At 26.3% G+C, this 26,517-nt stretch overlaps 1 protein-coding gene across 13 annotated transcripts in view; it reads right to left on the bottom strand.

Annotated features, from left to right (window-relative positions):
- The window catches only part of LOC111690760 (collagen alpha chain CG42342), a 213,118-nt gene that overhangs the window by 3,449 nt on the left and 183,152 nt on the right, over window positions 1-26,517 (bottom strand). For 4 of the 13 annotated variants that reach the window (XM_046948671.1, XM_046948666.1, XM_046948665.1 and 1 more), the window contains exons 9-15: window positions 6,725-7,084; window positions 6,593-6,667; window positions 6,388-6,528; window positions 6,042-6,104; window positions 669-695; window positions 559-612; window positions 110-307 (exon numbers count right to left, since the gene is read on the bottom strand). In XM_046948671.1, the coding sequence (XP_046804627.1) occupies window positions 110-307; window positions 559-612; window positions 669-695; window positions 6,042-6,104; window positions 6,388-6,528; window positions 6,593-6,667; window positions 6,725-7,084 (918 nt within the window). Of the gene's footprint in view, window positions 1-109; window positions 308-558; window positions 613-668; window positions 696-5,811; window positions 5,856-6,041; window positions 6,105-6,387; window positions 6,529-6,592; window positions 6,668-6,724; window positions 7,085-26,517 lie in introns of those variants that run through there. The other 9 variants (XM_046948669.1, XM_046948677.1, XM_046948676.1 and 6 more) reach the window with 5 other exon arrangements.

Below are 26,517 nucleotides of genomic sequence, written 5' to 3'. Positions count from 1 at the left end.
TAATGTTTTATAAAAAGCATGCATTCATTTTAGCCAAAACCAATTAAGAACATTTTATATATTTTTTTAAATCCAATTTGTTTCTTAATGTTTTTTAAGTCATGCTAACCTTAGGTGGTCGCCAACCACAGCCTGGTAATGGTAAACCATCGGATCCCAAGGGACAGGGAGCATCTAATCCTGGTACTCCCTGTTCACCTTTATCACCACGATCACCTTTACGTCCTCTTTTGCCTGGTGGTCCTGGATCACCTCTAGAACCTTTTTCACCTCTAGGACCTTCTTGGCCGGGTATACCATCAGTACCCTTTGTTTTTTTAATTTTATATAACATTTTACACACACAGTTATATAACATTTACATTTTCAGTTAGTATGTATCAATATAAAGTTTTTTTAATAGTTGTAATTATAGAAGAAGGTGTGTTGTCAAATATAAAGAGATAAGAAAGAGTGAAAAAGAAAATAAAATCCATTAACATGCAGTATTGTTTATTACAATAAATTAATTTAAGTTATTAAATTGTGTTTGTAATATTCAAACCTAAAACTACTTACCGGTAGACCAGGGTCACCACGTTCACCCTTTTGACCAGTTTCTCCTTGAGCTCCCTGTAAAAAAATGTATTAATTTATTTTTACATTTTTATATATTCATTACAACTCACCTTCATGCCATCTAAACCAGGTGGACCCTAAAAGGTGGGGGTAAACAAAAATAAAAAGAAAAAAATTTAAATTAAACAAAAACACAAGCAATTAAAATAATAAATTAATTAAGGTAATAATATTGATTATTGTAAATGAAACAAATAAAATTAAGAACAAATAAAAAATATACAATTTTTTAAACAAAACAAAAAAATATAAAATTAATGAATGAAAATCAGGCAATGTTAATTTTTTTTAATCTAAAATTCCCAGTATATTTTTGCAAACATACATATTAACTACTCTCCCAATTCTGGTATGAAAAAACTTGCTTTTTATATTTATTTATCTTTCTGTAAAAAACTCATCACTTTATTGAATAATGCATACACAAAAGTAACTCTTTTTCATTTATTGTTTTTTTTTTTTTTTTAAATATCATTTCTTTAACTAAGGATGAAAAAAACATACTAAATCCTTAAAATAAAATAATTTATGAAATGTTTTACATTTAATACTAAAAAAGAAGAAACATATTCACAATAATATTTTTTTCTTCTCTTTTTTATAATTGTTCACATTTGTGTTTGTGTTATTTGACATCTGTTCATTCTTTATTTTGATAAACATTAAAGTTGTAATACTTTAGAGTTAATATTCCATATTTCCTACTCCCTTACATAGCAATTCCATTCATATAATTACAAATTACATTCCATGAGATTTTCCTTTCTTTTTTTTTACTATTTCTTGTATGTAATATATGCATTTATATATGTATGTATATAATTTTAAATATGCTTTGCAGAGCACGTTTTTTAAATTAAAATAATCATTCTCTTTTTACTTTGCCATAATAACTTTTGAATAGTTGTAATTATTACTTTTATTGTTGCAAAAAATATATGTATGTATATTTAAAATGAAAAATTTTAAAATCATGATAAAGTACATTTATAATTATATAGTTTATATTTATGTATATATAAGTAAATCTCGAAATATTTTGTTTTTATATATATATATATATAGTGGATAGGAAAGAGGAAGGATTTATTTTTTTTTAAAGTTGAAAATTTAAACGTTTTTTGTTTCTGTTTTTTTATCAAATATTAACAATTATAAATACAATGTACACAGATTTTTTTAATATTATGTATATTATTTTTGGCAGATAACAATAAATTACACTAGCGCTATTAGTTTGTTATATAATGGTCTTCTGGATGATTAAAAATCCTATTAGACGTCAAATAAATTCCAATTGTTAACTTTTCTTAATTTAATAATTAAATATTTGATTTGTTATGGCTTTACAATATTAAAATGCAATTGTAATTTAAATATCAGATTATGAGAAGTTTTGGGAATATATTGTGGAATTCTGTATTATTATTCATATATTATGTATTCCGGTCTTAAAAAACGTTTTGAAGATCTAAAAATCTTTGTCCTACAATAGGTTTAAATAAATTTAGGAAGTTTTGTACTCACGACTAGTGTAATTATATATTTATTCTGCAAATGTCATCTTATTCATTATTATTAAATTTATTATTATTTAACTACGTTATAAAAATACTTACAGTATTTAGATTAAATGTAAGAGAAATATAGAGATAGAGTAATTATATGAAAGTATAATTTTGTTATAATCGTTAGGTAAATGTTAGAGGAAAGCAAAAATATGTTTTGTTAAGAATAATTTATAGATTTTATGTTTAGCATATAAAAATTTATTAAATTGAAGTAGTTTAAGTCAATTAAGTAAAGTTCAAGTTAAGATTTAAATTAAAACATATATAATTTGTTAAGAATTAAATAACTATTTACATAAAAAAATTGACATGCGGTTCAAAATGTTTGTTGGGGTTGAATAGGGTTAAATTATTTTTTCTTTTTTTATTCTGCATTTATATATATATTTTAATTGAACAAAATTGACATTTAATATAAGAACTTATTTATTTTTTTGATATTTATTAGGTTTTAGGTTTGTATGTATAGATAGTCATGTAAATATTTATAAGGTATTTAAGAAATAGAGAAAAAATGGAAGGAAATTACTTTTTTATATATATTATTTATATTTAATACAAATTTACAGTTGTGTATATATATAATTTGAAATTTATATATTTTTGTTAAATATTTCTTTGACTTTCATTTTATTTGTTCCTGTCATTTTTTTCCTTTATAAATTTCATGTAAATAAACATATTCTATTAGATATTTTTTTGTTTTTGTATTATTGTTATTTTTTTAATTATATATAGTTTTGTTTGTTGAATTATTTATTTTCATATCTATGTTTATTCAAAGTTTTAAATTAGTTTTTTTTTATAATTTCTATATTTATTTCTTTTTTTTTTCAATTGTGAAACCCATAATTCTGGTTTATTTGTAATTTGTTACACACATTCCATATTTGGTTTTTAAAATAGGTTTATTTATTTACTTTAGTTTATATTAATTTTATTATTTTATTTTTGTTATTTTAATTCATAAAATTAAAAATTTGTTATATTGTGAATATTATTATCATACACCTATCTAACTAATTATGTATTTATTTGTTTATTTAATCAGCAGTGGTATAATTATTTACTTTTTTTGCAATTTTTTTTTTGTTTTTTGACCTTTTAAATATTTAATTTAATTATTAATTTTATAATAACGTATTTTTACCACTGCTTTTTTTGTTATGTTTTATTTTTGTAGGTTATTGTACGTTATTATTTTTTTGTTATTATTGGTTTTATTTTGGATTTTTGTTATTTTGAAGCTTTGGCATTTTTTCCTTTTTATTTATTTATATTTATTAAGTCAAAGCCCATGGACGGTACCTAAATCTTGTCTTTTTTTATTTCGTTATATTTTCCTTTAAAAATGTTTTATAATACACACATAAGTTTAAACAAAGTCTTTGCATTTGCCAATTAGTTGTAGCAAGTATGGTTGTAAGGTAAGAATATTCTGTATTATCAGGCCTGTCACAGAAATCAATTCAGATCGAAAATGAAATTTCCGCTTTTTTGCTTCTTCAGAAAAATGAAATTGTAACATTATTTCTTAAAGTTTTAATAACAAGAATCTTTACTAAAATACTATTCTGAAAATCTATTGTCTATAGCCATCTAAACCGATTTTCTTAAAATTATCACAGTGTTCCTGAATGCCTGGAAGGAATAATAAAATACTTTTCATTTTGAAATTTCAAGTTGGCGAAGTGAAGCCCATTTACTACGTAACAATTAAAATTCGCATATCTCGGAAACTAGAGTCTGCAAATTTTGCACGGCAATATTGATATCCATAAGAATGTTTTTAAACTTAATGACCGGAATGGCTTGGTGGTCGTGGCACCTCCCATATTAAGAATATATTAAATCAGTTTTTTACAAAAAATATAACATAAGATTTTGTCGAAGCCATTTTAGTGTCATTATGATTATTTAAGAAAAAAAGTGAGGAAAGGGTGTGTGGCATCTCCCATATTACATAAACTAAAAAATTTTACCTTGAAACTAATAGAACTAGTTTTTAAAAATTTTGCACAAAGGACTTTTATATTTATCTGAATATTTTGGAAAAAAGTAGACATTGGTGGCGGTGGCTTTGAACCCCCATATGAATTAAATATAAAAATGTGTATATCTGAGAAACTATAGAAGCTAGATTCTTCAAATTTTACACGAAGAACTTTGACAGTCTTTGACAGACATTTAGAGAAAAATGGGAGGACTCTTAATGTGTTGGAAAGGGGGATTCACCCTTTCCATATGAATTAAATACCATATATTCAAAGCTTACACTAAAATCCTTATTAGCGTTTGGAAAAATTGGCGAAAAATTGAATATCTGGAAAACTATTATAAAGTTAGAATCTTCAAAATTATTGAATGAGTTTTTTATTTAAATTGCTTTTAGGGTAGCAAAGCACACATAGTAAAGATAGTTATAAGTAAAATGAATAATTCGGAATTTGAAGATGTTGAAACCAAAACGATTAGAATAATAATACAATATCGAAACCACCTCGATCGAAATGTGTGACAGACCTGAATATTTTCCGAAAAATATTCTTGTGTCTTAAATAAGATTGTAAAATTTATTCTTTTAATATAAAATTCAATGTCTTTATGTATAAAAAAGTTCTTTGAAAGTAAAAGTTTATCTTGTTCAAATTTGGATATATATTTAAGTATAAGATCTGGGTTATAATCAAGGCATATTGAATGCAGTATAATATTGATAATTTTTTTAGAAACTTTATATTTCCCAAAATTTTTAATTAACAATAAATATAATTAACCAATGCGAACTGTTTTGGAACCCTAAATAGATCATTTGCTAAATTATGCATTAAACGATTAACTTAAGGACACAAACATACAATGTTCGTTATATGTTTTCATTCTACTTTCATTACAAATGTATAACTTTGTGGTTGTGAGTTTTTTTTTTATTTTTCAAAGGGAAGGAGTAATTTTTTTGATTTTAAATCCTTTTTGGTTTCTTTTAATTAATTGATATGATTGGGTTTGTAATTTGAACTTTAAACTTTTGTTAGTGTTTTTTTTTTGTTTATGTGATAATTGTATGTATAAGTAGGGGAAAATTTAACATACACTCAAAGCTGTTTTATTAAATATTTATATAGTTATTCGTTCATTTATAAATTATATATTAATTTAACTTAGTTTTTTTCTAAAAGTGGGTTTGTGTTTGGTTTTCATGTTAAATACAATTTCTGGCATATTTTCAAAATAATGTTGTTAATTAATGTTTGTAATTTGTTTCTTTCAATTAATGTAAGAAGAAAATGTTCATTAATGTGTTTACATTTATATCTATATAAAGATGCATTTGTGAGTTATGTATTTATAATATTTATAAATTTGATTTAATTATGAAGTTGTTTCTTTGTTTTACTTATTTTTGATGATGATTTTTATGAGGAAATTTTGATTCGAGTTTTGCATAATTTTCAGTTTGTTAAAGTTTTTTTGTTTGCTTTGTTAATTTTTTTAGATTTTTCAAACACTTAGCTTTTTAAAGTGTTTTCTCTTTGCAATTTGTAGCGTTAAGTGCTAGTGTAAAGGTTGCATTTAAAGGGTTAATATTTGTTTGACTTGTTTGGTTTTAATTTTATTATTGTTATTATTTATTTTATATTATTAGGATTAGTAGTTGCCCCACACCTGTTAGAAGAAAGAGAAAGAGAGAAAAATAACAAAAAAATATTTTTCGATATTAGTTACAACTTAATTTAAATTAGCTGGTGTAAAGTTAGATACAACAAAAATTTTGAAAGTTATTGTTTATTTTTAATTTTGCCAAAGCCATTTTGTAAAATATAGGTATTTTTATAAAATGTATTTGCTTACCGGTAAACCAGCTTTGCCGGAAGGACCCATTGGTCCGGAATCACCACGCATACCCATAGGACCCTATGATAATGAAAAAGTGTATTATATATATTAAATTATTAAGAAGATTTCACTTTCACTATTTGCTCTAACATTTACAACTCTACTTTTCTTATAATAAAAATAATTATATTTAGAATTATAGAGAAATATATTAACACGCTTATTCACAAAAAAATATTTATTTTATAAAAAGTTTATAAAACAAAATTTCAATACAGAATCTTTTTTATAACCCGCTTATAAAAAACGTTTGTTTGTGAATAAGGGGGTAAATATTTTGTTAATTTTTTTTTAAACTTACCGGTAAACCCATAGGTCCTTGATCACCTTTTTGTCCCTTCTCGCCGGGATCTCCTTTGCGGCCATCTAAACCTCTTTCACCTGTTTGGCCAGGATGACCGGGAGGACCCATAGGACCAGGAGGTCCTGGAGGACCATACAACTGAATTAAAAAAGATTATATATATAAAAAACTACAATATCTAGTCATCTCTCAATTTACTTACATATTCAATGGTGGGCATATGTGGAGCATCTGACATACCATCTTGATCTTGGCGTCTACGCATTTTTCTGTACTTCTAGTGAAAGGACTAATCATAAAACTTTCTATATAAAATAAAAAATTAAATACTCACTGAGTCACCACGATCTCCTTTGTCGCCTTTAACGCCAGGATAGCCAGGGGGTCCAGGTAAACCTGGAGGACCCATTAGACCCGGAGGACCAATATCTCCTCTATCACCTTTTTCGCCAGGTGGTCCTTGATAGCCGGGCAAACCAGGTGGACCTTCTATACCAGGCTCACCTGGTAAACCATCTAAACCACGGGGACCCAAAGAGCCAGGTTCGCCGGGTTCACCAGCTTCACCCTTCGCACCATCTCTGCCATCGCGACCATCTTTGCCAGGGTTGCCAGGAGGACCTGGTGGTCCCCGTAACAATGTAACCGGAGGATCATCATAATCTTCATCTTTAGCACCACCTGGTCCAAATATCTTGATATATTTATAAAATAAAAAAGGAGTTTGTTAAATATTAATTTAATTTTGTTAATAATTCTACTCTCTTTTTAACCCCCTTACACTCTCTTTTTATTCTGTAAATATTTATATATTTTAAATATTTTGTAGAATCTTTAGCCCACGGGGCAACATTTCTTTCCTTTAAATACAAACATTGCTGTGCATTATTTTGCATTTGTGTTACTATTAGGACTGGCAAAAGTGTTTGTTTGTGGCAAGCTTTTTTTGCTTTTGATAAGTTGCCGTTATTTATTTTTTAAATCTTTTATTGAGGGTGTGAATAGGTGTTTTAAAACATAAAAGTGCTTTTATCCTTTTACCACTGTAATAATAGGTGAGTTAGTAATGTGCAAATTTGTGTAAGTGTAGCTAACAAACCTCAAAAAAGGTAGTTCTCTCAAACCCATGTAATGTTTCTTACAATTTCTTCTCAATTTGCCCACTTACATGTTGTGGGTATGAGTGTGAATTGCATATTTTAAGTGTTGGTTATTGTGGTTTGTTTTACATACTTTTTCTTCATTTCTTTTCTTTTTTCTTCATTATAACTATGCTAGTTACGGTGATTTTACATTTCAAATTATTACGAATATTACAAAGTACTTTTACAATTTTATAGTTGGAATTTTGAAAATACATAGTAAAACTCAGGTTAAGAAATTAAGTTTTCTTTACACATCTGTATTGTACCAGTAAATGTTTAATTGTACCAATTAGTTTTATGCCAACGTCCTAGCTAAACTTATTTAGTTTTTCGCTCGTTTTCTCTTTCTTAAAAAAAAAAAATGTTTTATTATTTTATGTTGTTTGTGTAGGCTTATAAGTGTATGAGTTTATTAAGGAGTTTTGTCGACATACCTCAAATATTAACAAGTTAATTAAACTATATTAAAATTACAAAGAAAATACTTTTGTATTTATTTTTCTCTTTAAACATTCAAGTGTTTTCTTTGCATTAAAATAATTTGGTATTATTCTTACTACACTGAAAATAATACACAAAATACACGAATTTTTTAAATATTTTAGTATACATTTATATACAAACACTTCATAAATGCAAGGAATATTTTTAAAAAAATGTATATAACAATTTACAATTTTTGTCAGAAATGCTTTATCTGTAAACGTGTGTTTATAAAATGGACCAATAACGAATTAAAATTCAATATTTTTTTGTCAAAAATCTCTAAGAAATAATCCTTGTAAATTATTTTGCAAATAGCTTAACAAAAAATATGTTTTTGAAGTGAATTGTAAAAACATTTTTAAATAAACTTAGCGCAAGTTTCACTGACTTAAAACTTGACCTAACAAAGCCGAATAAAAAATATATATTGAAGGAAATTTCGTAGTAATCACAAAATTTTTCACAAAAGGGTTTCGTACTTTCGTAGGTTTAGAAAATACTTTTAAAGAATTCAAGATTTGTCACCACTTCAATAAGTATTTATATATACTTAGTTCCAAATGATGGGAAGGATAATTCTATTTTTTAAATAAAATATATATTTTTGAAAAGCCTTTATTAGCTAGGGCATTGATTCAATAATATATCGTATTATTCACAAAATTTTTGTAAATATTACGTTAGATTTTCTTATTTAAGGTTATGGATGGATTAGTTACAGTTTAAAATTTTGATATTTAGTTTTAAAGACTAACCGCTTTGTGCAAAAACGATTATTAAGTTAACAATGGCTATTAAAACCTGTTTTTATACGAAAAAAGTGTGTAGTAAACCATTGTTAACTTTAATAAATGTTTTGAATAAAGACCTAACACTTGCTGCATAAAATTGCAATATGTTTTAAAACTATAATTAAGAAAAGAATCTTTATGAAATAATTTATTCAATTCTTAAAGTGAGCCTTAAACTTTTCGTAAATATACCTAAAACCGATTCACTAGCTGACAAAGTACATACTTTTGCTGTAGTTATACTCATGTTCTCTCGCCTTTTATGTAATGCCTCTCATTTCAGAATTAGAATAAATTCCTTTATTTATGTTTAATATTAATGTAAAAACTCATTTGCTAAAGCCATTTTTAGGGTTTTTTAATGTAAATATTTCAAGATTTCTACTGAAAAACTTTTATTTTAACTTTAATACCAAACTATTGTGCTATAATTTTAACAGGACATCAGAAAAATAAAATGTTTTTTATACAAAGAGAAAATTTTTTAATACATACTTAAAGTCTCCAAAAAGTATGCCAATTATGTTGATGTACCTAAAATGCTAACACAAACGAAAATTTCTTTCTACCTCTTCCCCATATTAACAAGCATCCTGAAACGTCGTTTAACCTTTAGTACTATAAGGTATAAACTATTCCTTAGATTTTGTTTACATCTATTCCCCATACCCGGATAATAAGAACACGACAACTTAAAATGAACTTTAAACTTTTCAACAATGTCTTGTTCATGTCTTCAAAAACTTTTTTGGACACTTTCATGCTGTTAGATTTCGACAAAGTAAGAAAAAAGTTCAAAAAAGAAATTCGTAGCAAGAAAAAATTATTTAAACATATTGTATGAATTTTAAATGTCTAGATATTTCTCTAAATAAATAGCATTGAATGCAGTTCTAACCAATCACTGGTAACCTACAGTTTTTAAGGATTTTCTCTTTTCACAATATTTTTACACAAATTAAACTGATGAAATGATCCTATATTTTTGGATTATTTGTTAATTGTAATCAATCCTTTAAAATATATAAGTTATTGCAGAATCAGAGAAAGCAGACTTTCCAAACTGCAGGGTAGTGTTAGTAGAAGTGTCAGAGTGTTAGTTGTATTGTAGTGGTAGTCAAAAAGTATAGAAAAAAAGTTTTCAAAAAACTTTTTGAATAACCATAAAGTGTTGAACAACAAACACATATTCTAGGGGTTTTCTTTATTCTAGCATTTTTTTTTGTAAATTTGAAAGACTATTAGGAAATTGACTAAATATAATAATACTAAAAAATAAGCACAAGAGAAACAAAGGATACAACATTACATACATACAACTCAGAAGAAAAAAAGTACTCTTACTCTCATTTGATTTTAAATAATAAGAAATATACAACAAAGAAAGGAAAAAAATACATGCTGACAGCAACAAGGATAAAAAGTTTTCTTTAGTTTTACTCGGCGTTTTTTTGTTGTTTTGCTTTGCTCATCATCTTTTGAGTCAAACAAATTTGCTGTTAAAATTATTAAAATAAAACAACTATAGCAACAACAGCAACATTAAACAATAATGTAGCTGCAGCAGCATATAAGAAACAAATAAGAATAAAATGAAAAACAAACACAAGAAAAGTGCAAAAAAACAAATTGTAATAAAAAGTATTTATGTTAAAAATACAAATACAATATGGTACTTTTGCTAGCAAACATACACACACACACATGGTTGCATAAATGTTACCATGGCAATAGTATGATATTTTATACCAACCACAAGGACACAATAAGATATAAAAGCTAAAATATTAAGAACAGCAACAAAACATAAGCAATTTCCTGTGGCATGGTAGAAATTGTGAACAAGAGCAAAAGAAATTTAAAAATGAACCAAGGAAACTTAAAAGATATGATGATGTGTTCACATGAACACATACATATGAATTGTATGTGATCACAGCATAACTGTATGTGTATAAAAAAATACATTAAAATTTTTCAAAATAAACGCATTTTCATTTCTATGTGTATGTATATATAGATGAATTTGTGTATCAGAATGTATTACATATCATATTGTCTTATATAACAATCCTTTATATGTTTAAACACACACTCTCTTGTTGTATTGCATTTTAAGGACTTCTTTTGCTGCTGGTTTTAAAACCATTAGTTATAACTAAATATGGTTATATGTATGTATGTGAATATATGTATTTGCTGAAATGCATATTTGTTATGGCTCGCTGAAGGAAAAAAAATATTAAAAGGAAAAAGTCGAAATAAAAAACAAAGAAATACCCAGCTATGTAGAACATTAATATAAACATGAATGTTTTCTATATATGTTAAACAAAAACATATATAGTTAAACTTTAAATAACAACTACCACATATAAACATTTGGTTTTCCTTAAAATTATGAGGACCTAAGTAAAAGTCATTACAGTATTGTCAAAATTTTTTTTAAAACTATGATCAAAAGTAATTTTCTTAACAATCTAAAAGATATTTTGCATTTTAAGTCCTTTTGAAATGATCTACGGAAAATGTATGTATGTGTTTAAGTTTATAGACAATATTTAGATGAAAGTTAGTTTATCAGTTAATGCAGACTACTCTATTTAACACCATTTGCAAGAAAAAATAGTTGACATAGAAATAACCAAAAAAGTTTTCTTTTGCAGTAACAGCTAAAGAAAGATATATGTAAACTTAGGGCGGGCTTCTTACTTCTCAGTTAAACTAGACTTAACTTGCTGTTAGATTAAACTCGGTTAGGCTGACTCTAACCGATGATTGTGTTTTTCAGTTTTAGATTTAAGTTCAGTTAACTTTGTTAGTATTGCCATCTTTACATTTAAAAACATAAACAATGAACAGCTGTTTTCTGCAAACAATACTTTTGTAAAATGTAAAAATTTTGGAAAAATGTTAAATAAACATTTAACACAACAATAAATAAAACAAAACAAATCAGAAAATTACAATTTACTTAAAATATTAAGTTTTTGTTCTTCGAAATCATTGTTTTATTGTTTTTGTTAATTATGTTTTGTCACTTATAACTTGAGTTTAATTGGCCAATTACACTCAGTTAAACTAAGATAATAAGTAACTTTACTGATAACTGAAAAACACGAAACATATATAAAACCCAGTTTAACCAAAGAATGAAGATTGTCAATATCTGTAAAACCCGCCCTTAGGACTCTGCATGTTTAATATTATATTTTAAAGTTAAATATTAAAGATTACTTAAATAGTATCATTTGAAGAATGAACAAGTACCAACATCACTTCTTATAGATTTTCATTTACTCACGTTTCTGAGTATTTAATTTTGTGTTTAATTTTATACAAAACTCAAAAATGAAGAACTAAAAAATGAGTAAAAAGTTCATTTTTCTAGTTTATCATTTATCATGGGGTTTAGGCGAAATAATGGAAATAATGGATTTCAATAGTGTTTGTCCTTGTCAAGAGTCAAGAGAAGAGAACTTTCCAAATTCCATTGAATTATATTGAAAATTGCGCTTTCCACTATGTTGTTTGTAGGGTATAACTCCCTTATTCATAAACAGCACTTTATTTTATAAAAGGTTCATAAAACAAAATTTCCATACGAAATTTGATTTATAAATCGCTTATAAAATAAAAATTTCTTTATGAATATTGGGCTAAATATGAACATTTTACTGACAACGTTGTAAGATCTGACAACCGTGTATCACGGCTTTATGTGATGATAAATTAATCAGTCTGTAAGGTATGCATATCTACTTTATGCAATTGTATTTCTTAAAAAGTGTACGTCAACTTTCTCTTTTTTCTTAAATGGTGTATTTTTTTCACAGCACTTAATTTTTTAGTACATCTATATTTTTTTTATTTTACTAAAAACATAAAAAAGCCCAAAGGATTTTTTGTTGTTGCTGTCTTCCCGGCAGTCCATGAAATTAAGTTTCATTTGTTTATGATTGTACGAGTAGATTTTAGCGTTTGTTTTAACTTAACCATCGTTTACTAACCAGGGAATTCTTTGTTTACAATTATCTCGATAAAATGTTGTGTTTTCCGCACTTTTTAGAAAAAAAGAAAAACAAAAAAATGTTTTGCTTAATTTCACTTTTTTACGGAAACAAACATTGCTGTCTTTTTTTACTGGATACAAAATGCAAATGTTTAAAGTACTTTCTAAACTACTAAAGACTTGGTGTTAGAAAATTATTTAATATGAAAGATATATTTAAACGCTTTAATGAAATTAGTTTTCTTTTGGGGGTTTCTTTTTATTTAACCGCAATTTTATTTGCTCCCAAATGGTTTCCTTAAGTAATTAAGATTAGACAATTGTTATTTATTATTCTTTAATGCTTTTGTCAAATTGTATACAATAAACATAAGAAGGGACAGTTAGTTTTTTTATTTTTCCTCAAAATGAGCAAAATTTATATAATTTTATAAGATAAATGCCAGGATAATATTAACAAGTCCTTGTTTGGCGTCTTATTATTGTATTAAAAGATTAAAGATTAAAAGAGGACAATAAAAATAGAAAGCAATACATTGTAAATAATTCAATTTGAAGATATAAATACATACCAAAGAAAATAAATATGAATCATAAAATCTTAATTGTATTACTAAAAAAAAACTTCTGGATGTTTTCAAAAATAATATAAATACTATCTCAAAAGAAAAGTATTGACATCAAGGCGGATGAATAATAAATAATTATTGTTGCTTGTCCGTTATTTATTTAAAATTGCTTAAAATTGATTGCAATTTTTATCTTTCTGCTAGTTTAAAAGAATACATTTTCACTTAATTAAAAGTTTATTCCTAGAACTATAAAAAATCGTCTATCATTCTAATCTCTTGTTAAAATAACCACAAAAACTACTAAAAGTTTTTTATATAAATTTTCTTGTTAAAACGAAAACCGTACTAGGGTGGTATGGCTGAAATAAAATTCTATTTTTTTTTTTGTTAAATATGTATAAGCTTTTTTAGTACCAACTACAGTGACAAACATTTTTCTAAGGCTTAAAAAAAGCTTTAACTTTTTTCCTTCAAAAAAATGTTTTTCTATATCAGACAGATAGACTGTCACAAAGGTTATTTTTTTCCTCCTTTTGTTTAGAAAGGAAATAGGCAATTATTTTATTGTTGTTTTTTCAAAGGTCGTAACTAGTTTTAACTGTAAACTAATTTTGAAGCTCTTTTTTGTTTTGAGGCATTTTTATAAAAGAAACGTTAGAAATTTCTTTATTTTGAAAATGTTAAAAATATTCATGTATTTTTTAAGAATGTAGTACAAGTTTCATTTAGACCTGGTCCACACTAGGAAACTTTTGTTGAGAAACTATGTATTAATTGCATTGATTTTTTTAAATAGAAGAATAACAGAATAATTTCTCAAAAAAGTTTCCTGGTGTGGACCGGCACTTATATAAAAGAGTTATTTCTATATACATATATAAGTAATAACCAGGCCAGAAGTTTTCTGATTATAAAGCGATTAGGGTTATGATATCATATAGCCAGCTTTAAAGAACCGATCAATACTCAGCTAAAGTTTGTCAATCCTAAAGTTTTTTCCCAATAAAAGAACTATCTTTCAAGTGACAGACAAGGGTTATATTGACTTTATGAAATTAAATATTTTAGAAATTTAATTCAATATTCTATCTGAATTTTCTTCTAAATTTCTCAATAAAAATTAAAACAATTAAAACAAGTATGAATGCATAGTTGCATATGGTCAAATTAGGCCTGATCATTACAAAAATCGTCAATGTCATCAAGACTTCTATGAAACTAAATTTTGCCGATTTTTGTTATCAAACTGAAACATTTAACATAATTATGGACTAGTGGTACCGTTGTATAAGGGCTATGTGAAATAATTAACTGATTTAAACGATTTTGAGTGTTTGCCAAATTTCATCAAATTATATTGCATGGACACACATACAGACAGCTGGACGGACATACGGACATAGAAAAATCGACTCAGAAAGTTATACTGTGACGATTGGTATACTTCAAGTTGGGTAAAGGACTAATATCTTTGAGTGTTACAAACCTTCGCACAAACGAATAATACCCTCTCCCCGCTATAGTGTTGTTGGGTATAAAAAATTAAATACATATATATGTCACCATTTACTTGAAATAGTGTAAATTCTATTTTATCATATAAGAATATTACTATATTTTAATTTCAGGACTTTTATGACAAAAATATGGAAGATTTTGTTTTACATTTAACAAGCATAAGTTGACATATCTATTATTAATAGGCAACATAAGAGATCAGTTTTAAAAGGACTTTAGAATAAAAAACATGAAAATACCACAACTAAAACAAAGTAGTATTAAACTTAAATAGCGCCTAAATATAAAGCGAATTAGTTTTATAAATTACCAAAGTCATAATGACAAGCACACACATCTTGAAAACTAATACAAAGAATCGTATTTTTATTCATACTATGTATACTACCTACTTCTATAAAAATGAAATTGTTTTGAAAACACTTCTTCAAACTGGCTCAATAAAATCACATATTGTTCGGTTCTTTTTGATTTGCAATTGTATGTGTCTGTCTGTAATACACATATGACACATTAAATGTAAATTACATGAAATAAAATTTAATGTGCATGTTCATGTAATTTTTGTAAAAAAAAAATATATATTCAAGACTTATATCCCAACAGTTTTGTAAGGAGTCAGTATATCTTTCAAATAGATATCTAAATGGTGGACTATATACTTTTATCTCTCCAAGTAATCTGATGAAAGAAAAATTGTAACTTTAAAATTTATATATTATGTATGTATATATTTTAGTGATGAATATTATTCTGATGAATGGAACGATCCACAAACTGCAGGCCTACTTTATTAAGTCTATATACAAGTGTGAGCATACATATGAAAGTTATCTGGGCCTAAGTGAAAGTATATGTTGATATGCGTATCACTTTCATTCTTACTCGTAACATTGGGGTGTTATTTGCCCTGCTTGGATGTTTGCTTATTCATATCTAAATGTTTAAGGGGTTTGTTGAGACGGTGTATGTTTATGTTTACATAAATACATAAATATGTATATATGTATGTGTAGTTATGTGTATTAACATAATGTGCGTAAATAAATGTTTATTAAATTCAAATGTTAGTAAAATGTGAAAAAGAACTGTTTTCAAAGTAGTTAAGTGGTAGGCGGTATGGTGTTGAGAGAAATAGCTATTTAACTTAAGCTTTCCTAAGAGGAAAGTTATGCTTTAGAAAAAGAACAAAAAATCTGTGAAATCTCTTTTAAATTACCTTAGAAGAATATATAATGGAAACACATATTTAACTACATTCATACAAAGGTACGATTTATTCATTTGAGTATATTTTTTCTCTTTACGCAAATTACTGCTTTCATTTTTATTCCATCAGGTATTCAAATAAAACATTTACTTGTAATAACACACATGTCCTGGCACAACAGGAAACCAATTTACATGTAGGTTTTTACTTGTATGTATATGTAGTTCACAGCATGGCCGTATGTATGTGTGCATTTAATTTAAAAATCTATTTTCCATGTACATATATATTTTCTAAACAGGCCTTCTTTAGATTTTCATTTAAATTTTATATCTTTTATTTTAACGAACTGCATGGCTAATATAAACCACAAATACTTGGTATTACTTTTGGGTTATATAGTTTACTTTTATGGTAAACTTTTTTAAGAGAAATTTATGAAAATCCTTTAAAATTGCTATTTTGCTCGTAAATTCTGGCAATTGAAAAGTGAGGTTTTAAATCTCAATTTAAATAGAAGTAATTTTGTTTAAATAACAATGCTTTTGAACAAGCCTAAAGAAAATTTTGTTAAGAAATAAGAAAATCTGTCAAGAAAACATTAACATTTGGTTTAGAATACCTTTGAATACCTAGGCGAAAACTAGACTATAGACTAGACAATAGATAATAGTCTAGACTATAGACTTGATTATATTCTATACTATGGATTAGATCATATAATATACTATAGGCCAGACTATAAAATGGTCCATAGCTATAAGGCTCGGATCCTTCACCCGTCTATAGACTAGATTATAGATTAGTCTATAGACTTGATTATAGACAGTATTATAGACAGCATTATATGCTATACCATAGACTAGGCTATATACTAGACTATATGCTCAACTATAAACTGGGCTATAGACTAGACTATTGGCTAGTACTATATTATAGATTAGACTATATACTATACTATAGTGTAGACTATAGGCTAGACTAGAAAATTTTCTTATTAAATTTTATTGATTTTCTTTAATTTAATTTAAAAACTTTTGTAGACAAAGAAAACCAAAACCTGTCTTAGGTAAATCAAACAAAGGACCCTATAAAAATGAGACTTATTGAAACATAAAAATAATAGCAATAACACGCAAACTAACGCCCAGTCATAAAGACAAAACAAGAAATAAAAATAGCAACAACATTAAACAACACATAAACAAAATATAAATAACAAAAAAATAAATAGAAAACGATAGTAAAAAACCCTTGTTTTAAGTGTTTATTTATTTTTTGACAATAGCCAAAAGGGTCAAGACAACCCAATGTACCTTTAGGTCAATAAAAATTAGTACAATATTCTCAAGCTAATTTTTGGCTGCAGACAGACCAAAACAGATACAACATTGATTACAAAACAAAGATAAAAGGACTAAAAATTGTTGTTAAACAACAGGAAACTAAGGACACGTTTGTATAATTTTTTTTTTAATACAGGAAATTTATTAGTATCAGAAAAGGGGTTTAAAACAAAAATTATCAATACACATATTGAAAATATTTAATATTTTGAACACGAAGGGATCAAGTAGCCCTCAAGGTTAGAATGGGGGAAAGGGCTTTGTATAAGTATTGTAAGTTTAGTATAAAACTAAGAAATATATAAGAGAATATAAATTTAGAATACATTTATTAAATTTTATTCTTTTTCACTTTCCCCTCAAAAAACAAGAATTTATTTTCGAAAGCCAGTTTTATTTATTTTAAAATAAATATTTAAACACCAAACAAGTACAATAAAAAAATAACAGCAAAGGAAATTAATCAATACTGTCGACGCGAGAGGAGGTGGAAGAAAAAACATGTTGTAAAACATGGCTATTTTGGCTAATAAAACACATATTCTTCACACTTTTTTGCAAACAGCGACTTTTTATTTTGTTGCAATATATATATTTTTTCTTTAAATTTATTACTCTATATGTATTTACTTAGTAATGTGGGTGTTGGTTGCTGTAGAAAATGTGTAAGAGAATGCGTTCAAAATTTATGGCAAATTAATTGTCATTTATTTAACACAACGCGCGCCACCAATGAACACCACGCCAGACATTTAAATTTTTGTTGTAGATTTTGAGTGTGATTACATTTTTCATTTCTGTTCTTGTTTTTTAAAATATGTATTGTGCATAGTTTTGAAACACAATATCCATGTGCTTTTGTTTTATTTTTTGTAGAATTTTTATATTATGCACAATGATAATATCAGATTGTATGCCTTTTGTTTTATCGACAAGTAAGCATGGATTTTGTGTGTTTGCGGAATTGATTCAACCAGTTGCACCCAGTTGACAAGTGCATCGTTACTTTTTCCGAAAATGTAGGAAAATAACATTTTTTGAGATTATCCAAAAATTCTATTTATTTATTTATTTATTTATTTATTTATTTATTTATTTATTTATCTATGTATCTACCCATCTATCTATCTATCTATCTATCTATCTATCTATCTATCTATCTATCTATCTATCTATCTATCTATCTATCTATCTATCTATCTATCTATCTATCTATCTATCTATCTATCTATCTATCTATCTATCTATCTATCTATCTATCTATCTATCTATCTATCTATCTATCTATCTATCTATCTATCTATCTATCTATCTATCTATCTATCTATTTACCTATTTTTTTTAGTTTCCAAATATTTGAATTAAAGTACAATTTCATTCGTTTTCAGTTGAGGTCTTAAGTCTGCGACTTCTATTACAAATCATCCCATATTTTCCCATGGGAGCCATTTTTATTTTAACTTCCTATAGAAAATTAAGAATATTTATATTATTGTTGTTTGATCAACAGATATTCAGTGGTGCATTACGTAGTTTTTAAGCATTTCACAAACTAATTGTATATTTGATTTTCTTAAAACAAATTTATGCCTATCACTGTTTTCGTTAAAAAAAAATATTAATGTCCCTTAGGCATACACTTTTATTACTTGTAATAACAGTTAAAATATTTGTTTCTCATTTGGTGTCTGCTGGGATAAAATTTACTGCCTCAGATAGAGAAAGTAGAGTTTTTGTGCTTTAGTATTTAACTTTTATAAAATAATTTAAAATTGTTCAAAATACATTAATTGTACAGTTTAATGCTTAATACCTACACATACATACATATTTATATATACTCGTACACGCATTTATTTATTTATACTACTACAACTAAACAGAGGAAGAGGAAATAAAAAATTTCCATTTAAATTGAAAAGTGCATGACGCGTCACAAAATGTTAGTGTTTTTGGGTAAATGTATTATCCCCCCATCTGGTGTATTTATTGAATACTATGTGGTCCTATAATGGTATGGGTGGCCACATACTCACGCATACTACTCGTAGATAGCAAAACAATCTCAATTTGTTGGTCAGTTGTTGTATTTAGAGGCAAAACAACAGATGTCCAATTTCTGCTGCGCTAATATCATTGGGCTCAGCAGAGAGCCATTAAATTGAAAAATCATTTAGGTGTGATTTTTTGTGACTGTTATATTTTTATATGAATGTACATATATTTTTTTGTCTGTTTTCAATATTTCGTTAATGGTTTTTGAATGAATATGGTTTATAGGAGCGGGAAGGTAAAAGCTTTATTGCATATCAATTTTCTTGCCCATTTCAATAATATTTAAAAACATCGATAACAATAAAATATTCATTTATAAGTGTTTTACTTAACTTTTGAGCAAAGTTTGTACTTTAAATTTAAATAAAAAGAATTCTTAGCTTAATATGAGTATACATATATATTTTAAACATTTTTATATTATTTCCTTTAAATTTTATTTTACTTATTACTTCTACTTCATTAACTTTTTGTTTTATTTACATACTAATTATTGTTTCCTTTTTTCTCTTTCATTTCCTTTACAGAGCTTTTCAAAAAAGGTCATCAGGGTAAGTGGAAAAAACAATTTTTTAACACTTTTAAGTATTTTTTAAAATATTCTTCTTTATTATTCAAATTCGTTTGTCACTGTCCATCATTTTTTATGATTATTTTTCTCTTATTTTTTTCTTCGTCATATTAAAACTACAAAAGTTTTTAGAATGAAAACCTACTTCCATTTGATTTAAAAATATATCTGAAAAAAAGTTTCGTTATGCGTCATGTAATCGCTTTATGTTTTCTTTTAAACCTTTTGCATCCCCTGCTGTTAGTTTTTCATCTAATAGCGACATGTACAATTTCAAATAGTATAAACTCTTAGGCAAATAAACCTTTTGAACCCACATCACTTGATATAAAATTCAAAGTTACAGTGAAATCCGCTCATAACAGAAAGCTGCTAATGTTTGTGTTCTCTTTCGATAGTTTTGCCGTAGGTTACAATAAATAAGTTTATTTGAATTTTAGTTTTTTCTTGGTCCTTTATTTAAATACTTTACTGTTGGAAAATATCATCTAAATTGGAAAATACTAACGCTTTACCCCCTGTGTTATGATATGTCCTTCAAAATAAAGACTTAAAAGAGCAAAACAAATGTCTTCACAATCATTGACATACATTTAGGAAAAAAAAACTGACTTGTAAGAGCAACAAAACCAAGTGCTTTTTATTGTTTTATTATAATAATAACTATATTTCTATTGTCGAATATTTAGGTTTCTTCAGAACCCCTATGGAAATATTCATCTCCATTGTCTAAACGAGGTCACTATCCTGGTTAAAGAACAAATATGTTGTTAATATCTTAATTTATCTTAAACTTTATTTGTGTTTAGAAATAAAGATATTCATCTAAGAAGTGTTTAACTCTTCGCTTTGCTTTTTTTTATTGGAATAGCTTTTTCTTCGATAAAAGTTATTTTTTAAGAAAGTGTATCACTATCACTATAAGATATTGAGTCCTAAAATTTCACAAATACGAAGAATGTGGTTTGTTTTTGACATCCAAATATCGAATTTTTACTGCTTCTAAAAATGAGATTAGATGTAGATCAAAGTTGTCAAAATTGAACAACATCCCTGCAATGACATGCTAATGTAAAATTTATAGGTTTTTCACCAAAATTGGAAGTACTTTAAGTATGTTATTTGTGGTGAAAATTCTATTTCATTTTTCTCACTTTTTTTGCTGGGCTGTAAACGTTGTTGCACACGATTTATACAGACTGATCTTTCTAATTACTCGTAAGCGATTGTAAGTACTTGCCTCCAATGATATCACAATGTTTAAATAATGATTTAAAATGCTTTTGTGTAAGAAAATTTAAGCATTCTAGCCCCTTACCTGGTAATGAAAGTTTTTGCTAGCTATTTCTTGAAAGACAACAAATAAAAAAGGAAAACTCATTTAAAATGAACATAAATAGCGCTTAATTGACTAGATCCTTTTAAATCTGTGTTATACTTTAATAAGTAAAAGAAGTCCTTTAACACACTTTATGGACATGTTTCCCTAATCTATGACCACAGAAAAATAAAAAAGAGTAAAATATATATACTTTTTTATGTAAAACACTTAAAAACTTCACCATAATTTTTTTTTTGAGATTTAAAGGGTTAAATATTTCGTTACCTTATTTCCTTTTCTTTCAACAATTTGTGGCAATTTTTATGACTCTATTTCGTTTTCCGGCAGCATAATTCACACACATAACCTTGCCTTCAATTTAAACCCTTAAGTATTTCCCATGTTTTTTTTGTTGCTTAAAATAAATACAAGAAATATGTAAAATATTGATAAGATATGTAGTTTTTTTTTTCTTAAGGGAGCTTGAATGTTCAAATTTTCGTTTTTCTTACACTTAAACGCCCGGAATGCTGTTGTTTAATACGAGAGGGGTTGTGTTGCCTTGATGTATGCTAACATTTTTATACATACACATATTTTATTCCTTTTTCATAATATATTAACATAAATTTGACATAAATGTTTCATTGAGTGCAAGATATGTTTTTTGGTTTTATTTTTTGCTAACTTTATTAAAAATTATGCAAAAATAACTTAACAAAAATAACCTCCCCTTAGGTTATTTAAAGGAAGAAGGGAATAAAATTGGATGTAGAGATAAGGAATATAGACATGTATAAACACTTTTTTATGCTTACATATGTATAAACAGCACAATGGGGTGTCTGGGGATATAGTAAAGGGGTGGTGGGGGAGTAAATAGTAGATTTATGAAATCAAAACAAAAATTTTAGGCTGATAATTGGCCATTAAATAAGGCAACTAAGTTGGAGACAAAAAGAAAAACTCAAAATACAGTTTATGTGGTAAACTCTGTAGATAAATAAGTTCTAAATACTTTCATTGTTGGTGTAGAATTTAATAGATTCTACAACAACTCAAGTAACTATTTTCATGAAGTTGCGTGGTGCACTCTCTTTAGCCCACTGTGACGCTTAATGTCTGCAGTTATCTTGTTGTTTTTATTAACAAATTTAGTTTTTTTATTTTCTCCATTTTTTTAAAAAAATTTATTAATTTTTTTTACTACACACAAGTTCGCCGGAATATATTCTATTCTATAGTTTTATGTGTCTGGCATTTTTGCATATTTTTCTTTTAATACACGTATGATCATAATAATTTAATTTAAACAAACTATATGTGGTATTTATATTTATACTATTATCAGAAAAAGTTTTGTTGTGTTTTTGTTGTTGGTTTTTTTTTTTTGATTTAAAAAAAGCAAACAAAAATAAATTTATAATAATGGAAATAAATTTTGTGTCTTTTTTTAATATGTTTGTTTATTAAAACTGTGAAAATATAGTTTGTTTGTTGTTAAATTTGATTTCAAACTAAAAACTAAAATTATACAAGTAAATTATTTCTGTCTAGCATGGTCGACCAAATGTTACGCTATTCTAGTTATGAGTAGCTTTAAAATTTATTTTTAATTCGTAATATTTAAGGTTTTTTATTTTTATTTCAAATAATTTTTGAAATTAGTTTATGAGTCGGACTTGTCCTTTCACACTTTTCCTGTATTTTTTTGTTTAATTTTTACAAGAGTTTTGTGGATTTGCTTCTCGGGGTAAGAAGATTTTTTTCTATAGTTACATAATACCAAATTGGCTTAGACATATAAAGGCAGTTTCTGCTATTAAAAAATGTAAAACCGCTTTTGTAGACACTCTGTATTAAATATTTCTATGTTTATCAAGCCTGATGTCACAAATCATTGTCCGCTTTTACAACAACTGACTATTATTATTTAATCTTGTAAAAGGTCTCCCAATGCCTAAGGTGAATGAAAATTCTCTTTTAAGTTCTTTATCGAATATATGTATGTCGATCTTTCTGAACGATATACAACTTCAACATAGCATATCCTCTGAGTACAAGAGAATCAAAGAATTTAATTTTACGAGCTGCTTATTTTTTTGCTTATCGATATATGTTAGACCTTTATCTTGCCGGTCCATGATTTATTTCAATGCTAATGTCATAATTAAAAACGTGTTTTATTAAATTATAATTTGTTGGACAAGGACAAGTTTTGACTAGAAAACTAATAAAACTTTTATGACAAATTTCATAAAAATATCTTGAAAATTACATGGCTTAGTCGACTGAGTACGTGACTCTAAGTCTATAAGTAGGTAACTATAGGTCCACAAGCCATTAGGCATTGTAAACATCAGCACAAACTCATTGCACCCTCCCCTTTCTAGTAGTGTAGGGTGCATAAACACATGGCAGACATATTGTATGTGTTTTTGTTATAAAAAAGAGTTTGTTGTTGAAAAAAAATTAAAACAACTTTTTAAACATGCTAAATTAGGAAAAACGACTCGATTCTCTGATAAAAACAAAAATATTTGAATGAAAATTTTTTAGTCCCCCAAAATGGCACAATATAATTTCTAAGTTTTTAATTTAATTCTATTTTATTTTCTTTCTTTCTGATGATGATGAGTTTTTAATGAATTAATTAAAATAAAACTCCACACTGTATAAATTAATACATATTTGTTTAGCCAAGCAAACTAACAAAAAGTTCATTTTATATTATATTTTTTTTATTTTTTTGGTTTGTCAAAGTTTTTCTCTCATTTAGTTTATTGGTTTAAATAAAAGTTTTTGACACACATTTCCAACGACATCTTGTCTAATAAGCTCTTTATTATTTTTGTTTTAATTTTTTTTATTTCTAACAACTTTTCACACTTAATTGAAGGGCAGTATTTAAAGTATCAGACAGGCAGGCAGGCGGTCAAATGTTAAATATAATTATAAGCAGAAATAATTAAATAATTTATTTAATAAAGTTATAATATTGTTTTTTTATAAATACATAGTTAATTGTTTGGGATATTAGCATAACGTTATGTAATTGAATTAAAAGTAATATGTAAAATATTACCTCCTCTTTAAGTTTTTTAAATGGATGTCAAAATATTTTATGATGTCAATTTTTACGTAAGGTATTTAGTACATTAATTAAGATGTAAAACATTATGTAAATTGTCATAATTTTTATTATAAAAATTATGATATACAAGCACTTTCTACATTTCCTACGGATTAATAAGTAAAATTTGTATTTGTTGTAATTAATTAATTTTCTACTTCTTAAGTTAAAAATATTTTTAACATCATTTTAATTCCAAGCTGGTTTTTGTTTATTTTTTGCATAATTCTACAACTATAAATGCTCTTGTATATTGTAAAAAAACTTAAACTATTTCGATTTCTTATTATATTTTCTATATTATTCAGTTTTTTATAGTTAACAGTTTGCAAATGTATTGCAATATTAAAAAATATAAAATATCTGCATAAAAACCCTCAAGTTATCACGTTCAAGCGTTGTAAAATATTATGACCTCATATATATTTATATTATTTACCCTCTCCCTTACTATTCCTTTCCTTCATTCTTCTATTAGTTTCCTTCGTACAACATTTGTGTAAAATTAGTTTAACAAATTTATATTATTTTTTATAAAATAAATATATGCAGAAAAAAATAGTAAACTATAAAATTATTGTAGTAGAAAAGATATAAATATTTAGTATTTTAATAAAAAAATAAACAAGATTTTACATTATGTGGTAGATAGAAGGAAAAACATTTTTCGAAGTTTTGTAAATCCAAGGAGTTTTTAAAATCTTTAAAGAAATAAAATTTGCCAAATTATTCGCAAGTTTAAACTTCTTTGGGGGGTAAGAAGGAGTTTTTCAAATATTTAAAGAAATAAAATTTTCCAAATTATTCGCAAGTTTAAATTTCCGAAGAGAATAAGAGAGTAATATAAAACAGATTTGTTCTTTGTTGTAGATCGAACATCGGCATGGGTCTCTCTTCTCATACTCTTCGATTACATATAAGTTTTTTAATGAAAGTACAGATAATTTTTGTTTTCTCTATAGGCCATATGTCGGCAAAGAGCCCTCATATGGTTATAGATTATTATTTTTTAAGAAAGAAACATCTGTGTTCTTTTTGGCAAGAAGCTCTCTTTCTCACTCAAAAGCACCCAGAGAAATTTTATTTATCTCTATTCTAGACTTAACACTTTAATTTCGTCTTATTCTCATTCTCGTTCGATAACAGATTTTGTTTGTTTTCTTTATAGACCATATGTCGGCAAAGAGCCCTCATATTATTATAGACTAGTTTTTTAAGAAAGAGACAGCTGTCTGTTCTTTATAGACCAGATAGACCAGACAGCAAAAAGCTCTCATTTTCACTTAAAACCACCCAGAAAGTTTATTTATCTTAATTTCTGCGGGTACCTTTTCCTGACTTAACACTTTAGTGACATGACTTAACACTTTAGTGACATCCTTTTTTCATTCTTCTCCCATTATTAATGCCATCTTATTCTCATTCTGCTTCGATTACAGATATGTTTTTTAAAGAAGATACAGCTGTTTGTTTTCTTTACAGGCTAGATGTCGGCAAAGAGCTCTCATACAATTATATACTAGTCTTTTAAGAGACAACTGTTTGTTTTCTTTACAGACCAGATATCAAAATCCATAAAGTTTATTAAACTGTATCTCTGACGGTACTTATTTTTGACTTTATGCAACCATAGGTCTCTAATTTAATACTTTTGTAATACTAATCAAAGTCATATAATTATGTTACCCCGCTTTCCCCTCTAAACAAAATTTCCAAAATATCTATTAAACATATGAATGTCATTTAAGAGACTTTAAGTTTTACTTATAAGAATTGAAAAAAATGTATACATCAACATTTCAACAGCTTAAAAGTCTTAAAGACTTTAAAAGAATTAAATACAGATTAATAAATTTCAATTGTTGTGGGAGTTTTTCGAAATGTTATTTCTGTTTCTCTTTTTTATTATTACATTTTCCTATTCAACTTTATTATCTTTCATTATTATAAATATTTTTTTCTTTAGC

Source organism: Lucilia cuprina, chromosome 4, assembly GCF_022045245.1.
Source record: "Lucilia cuprina isolate Lc7/37 chromosome 4, ASM2204524v1, whole genome shotgun sequence".
In the NCBI taxonomy this organism is placed as follows: domain Eukaryota; kingdom Metazoa; phylum Arthropoda; class Insecta; order Diptera; family Calliphoridae; genus Lucilia; species Lucilia cuprina.
Note: the sequence above shows the minus strand (reverse complement) of the source record. Positions and strands in the feature narration are given on the sequence as shown.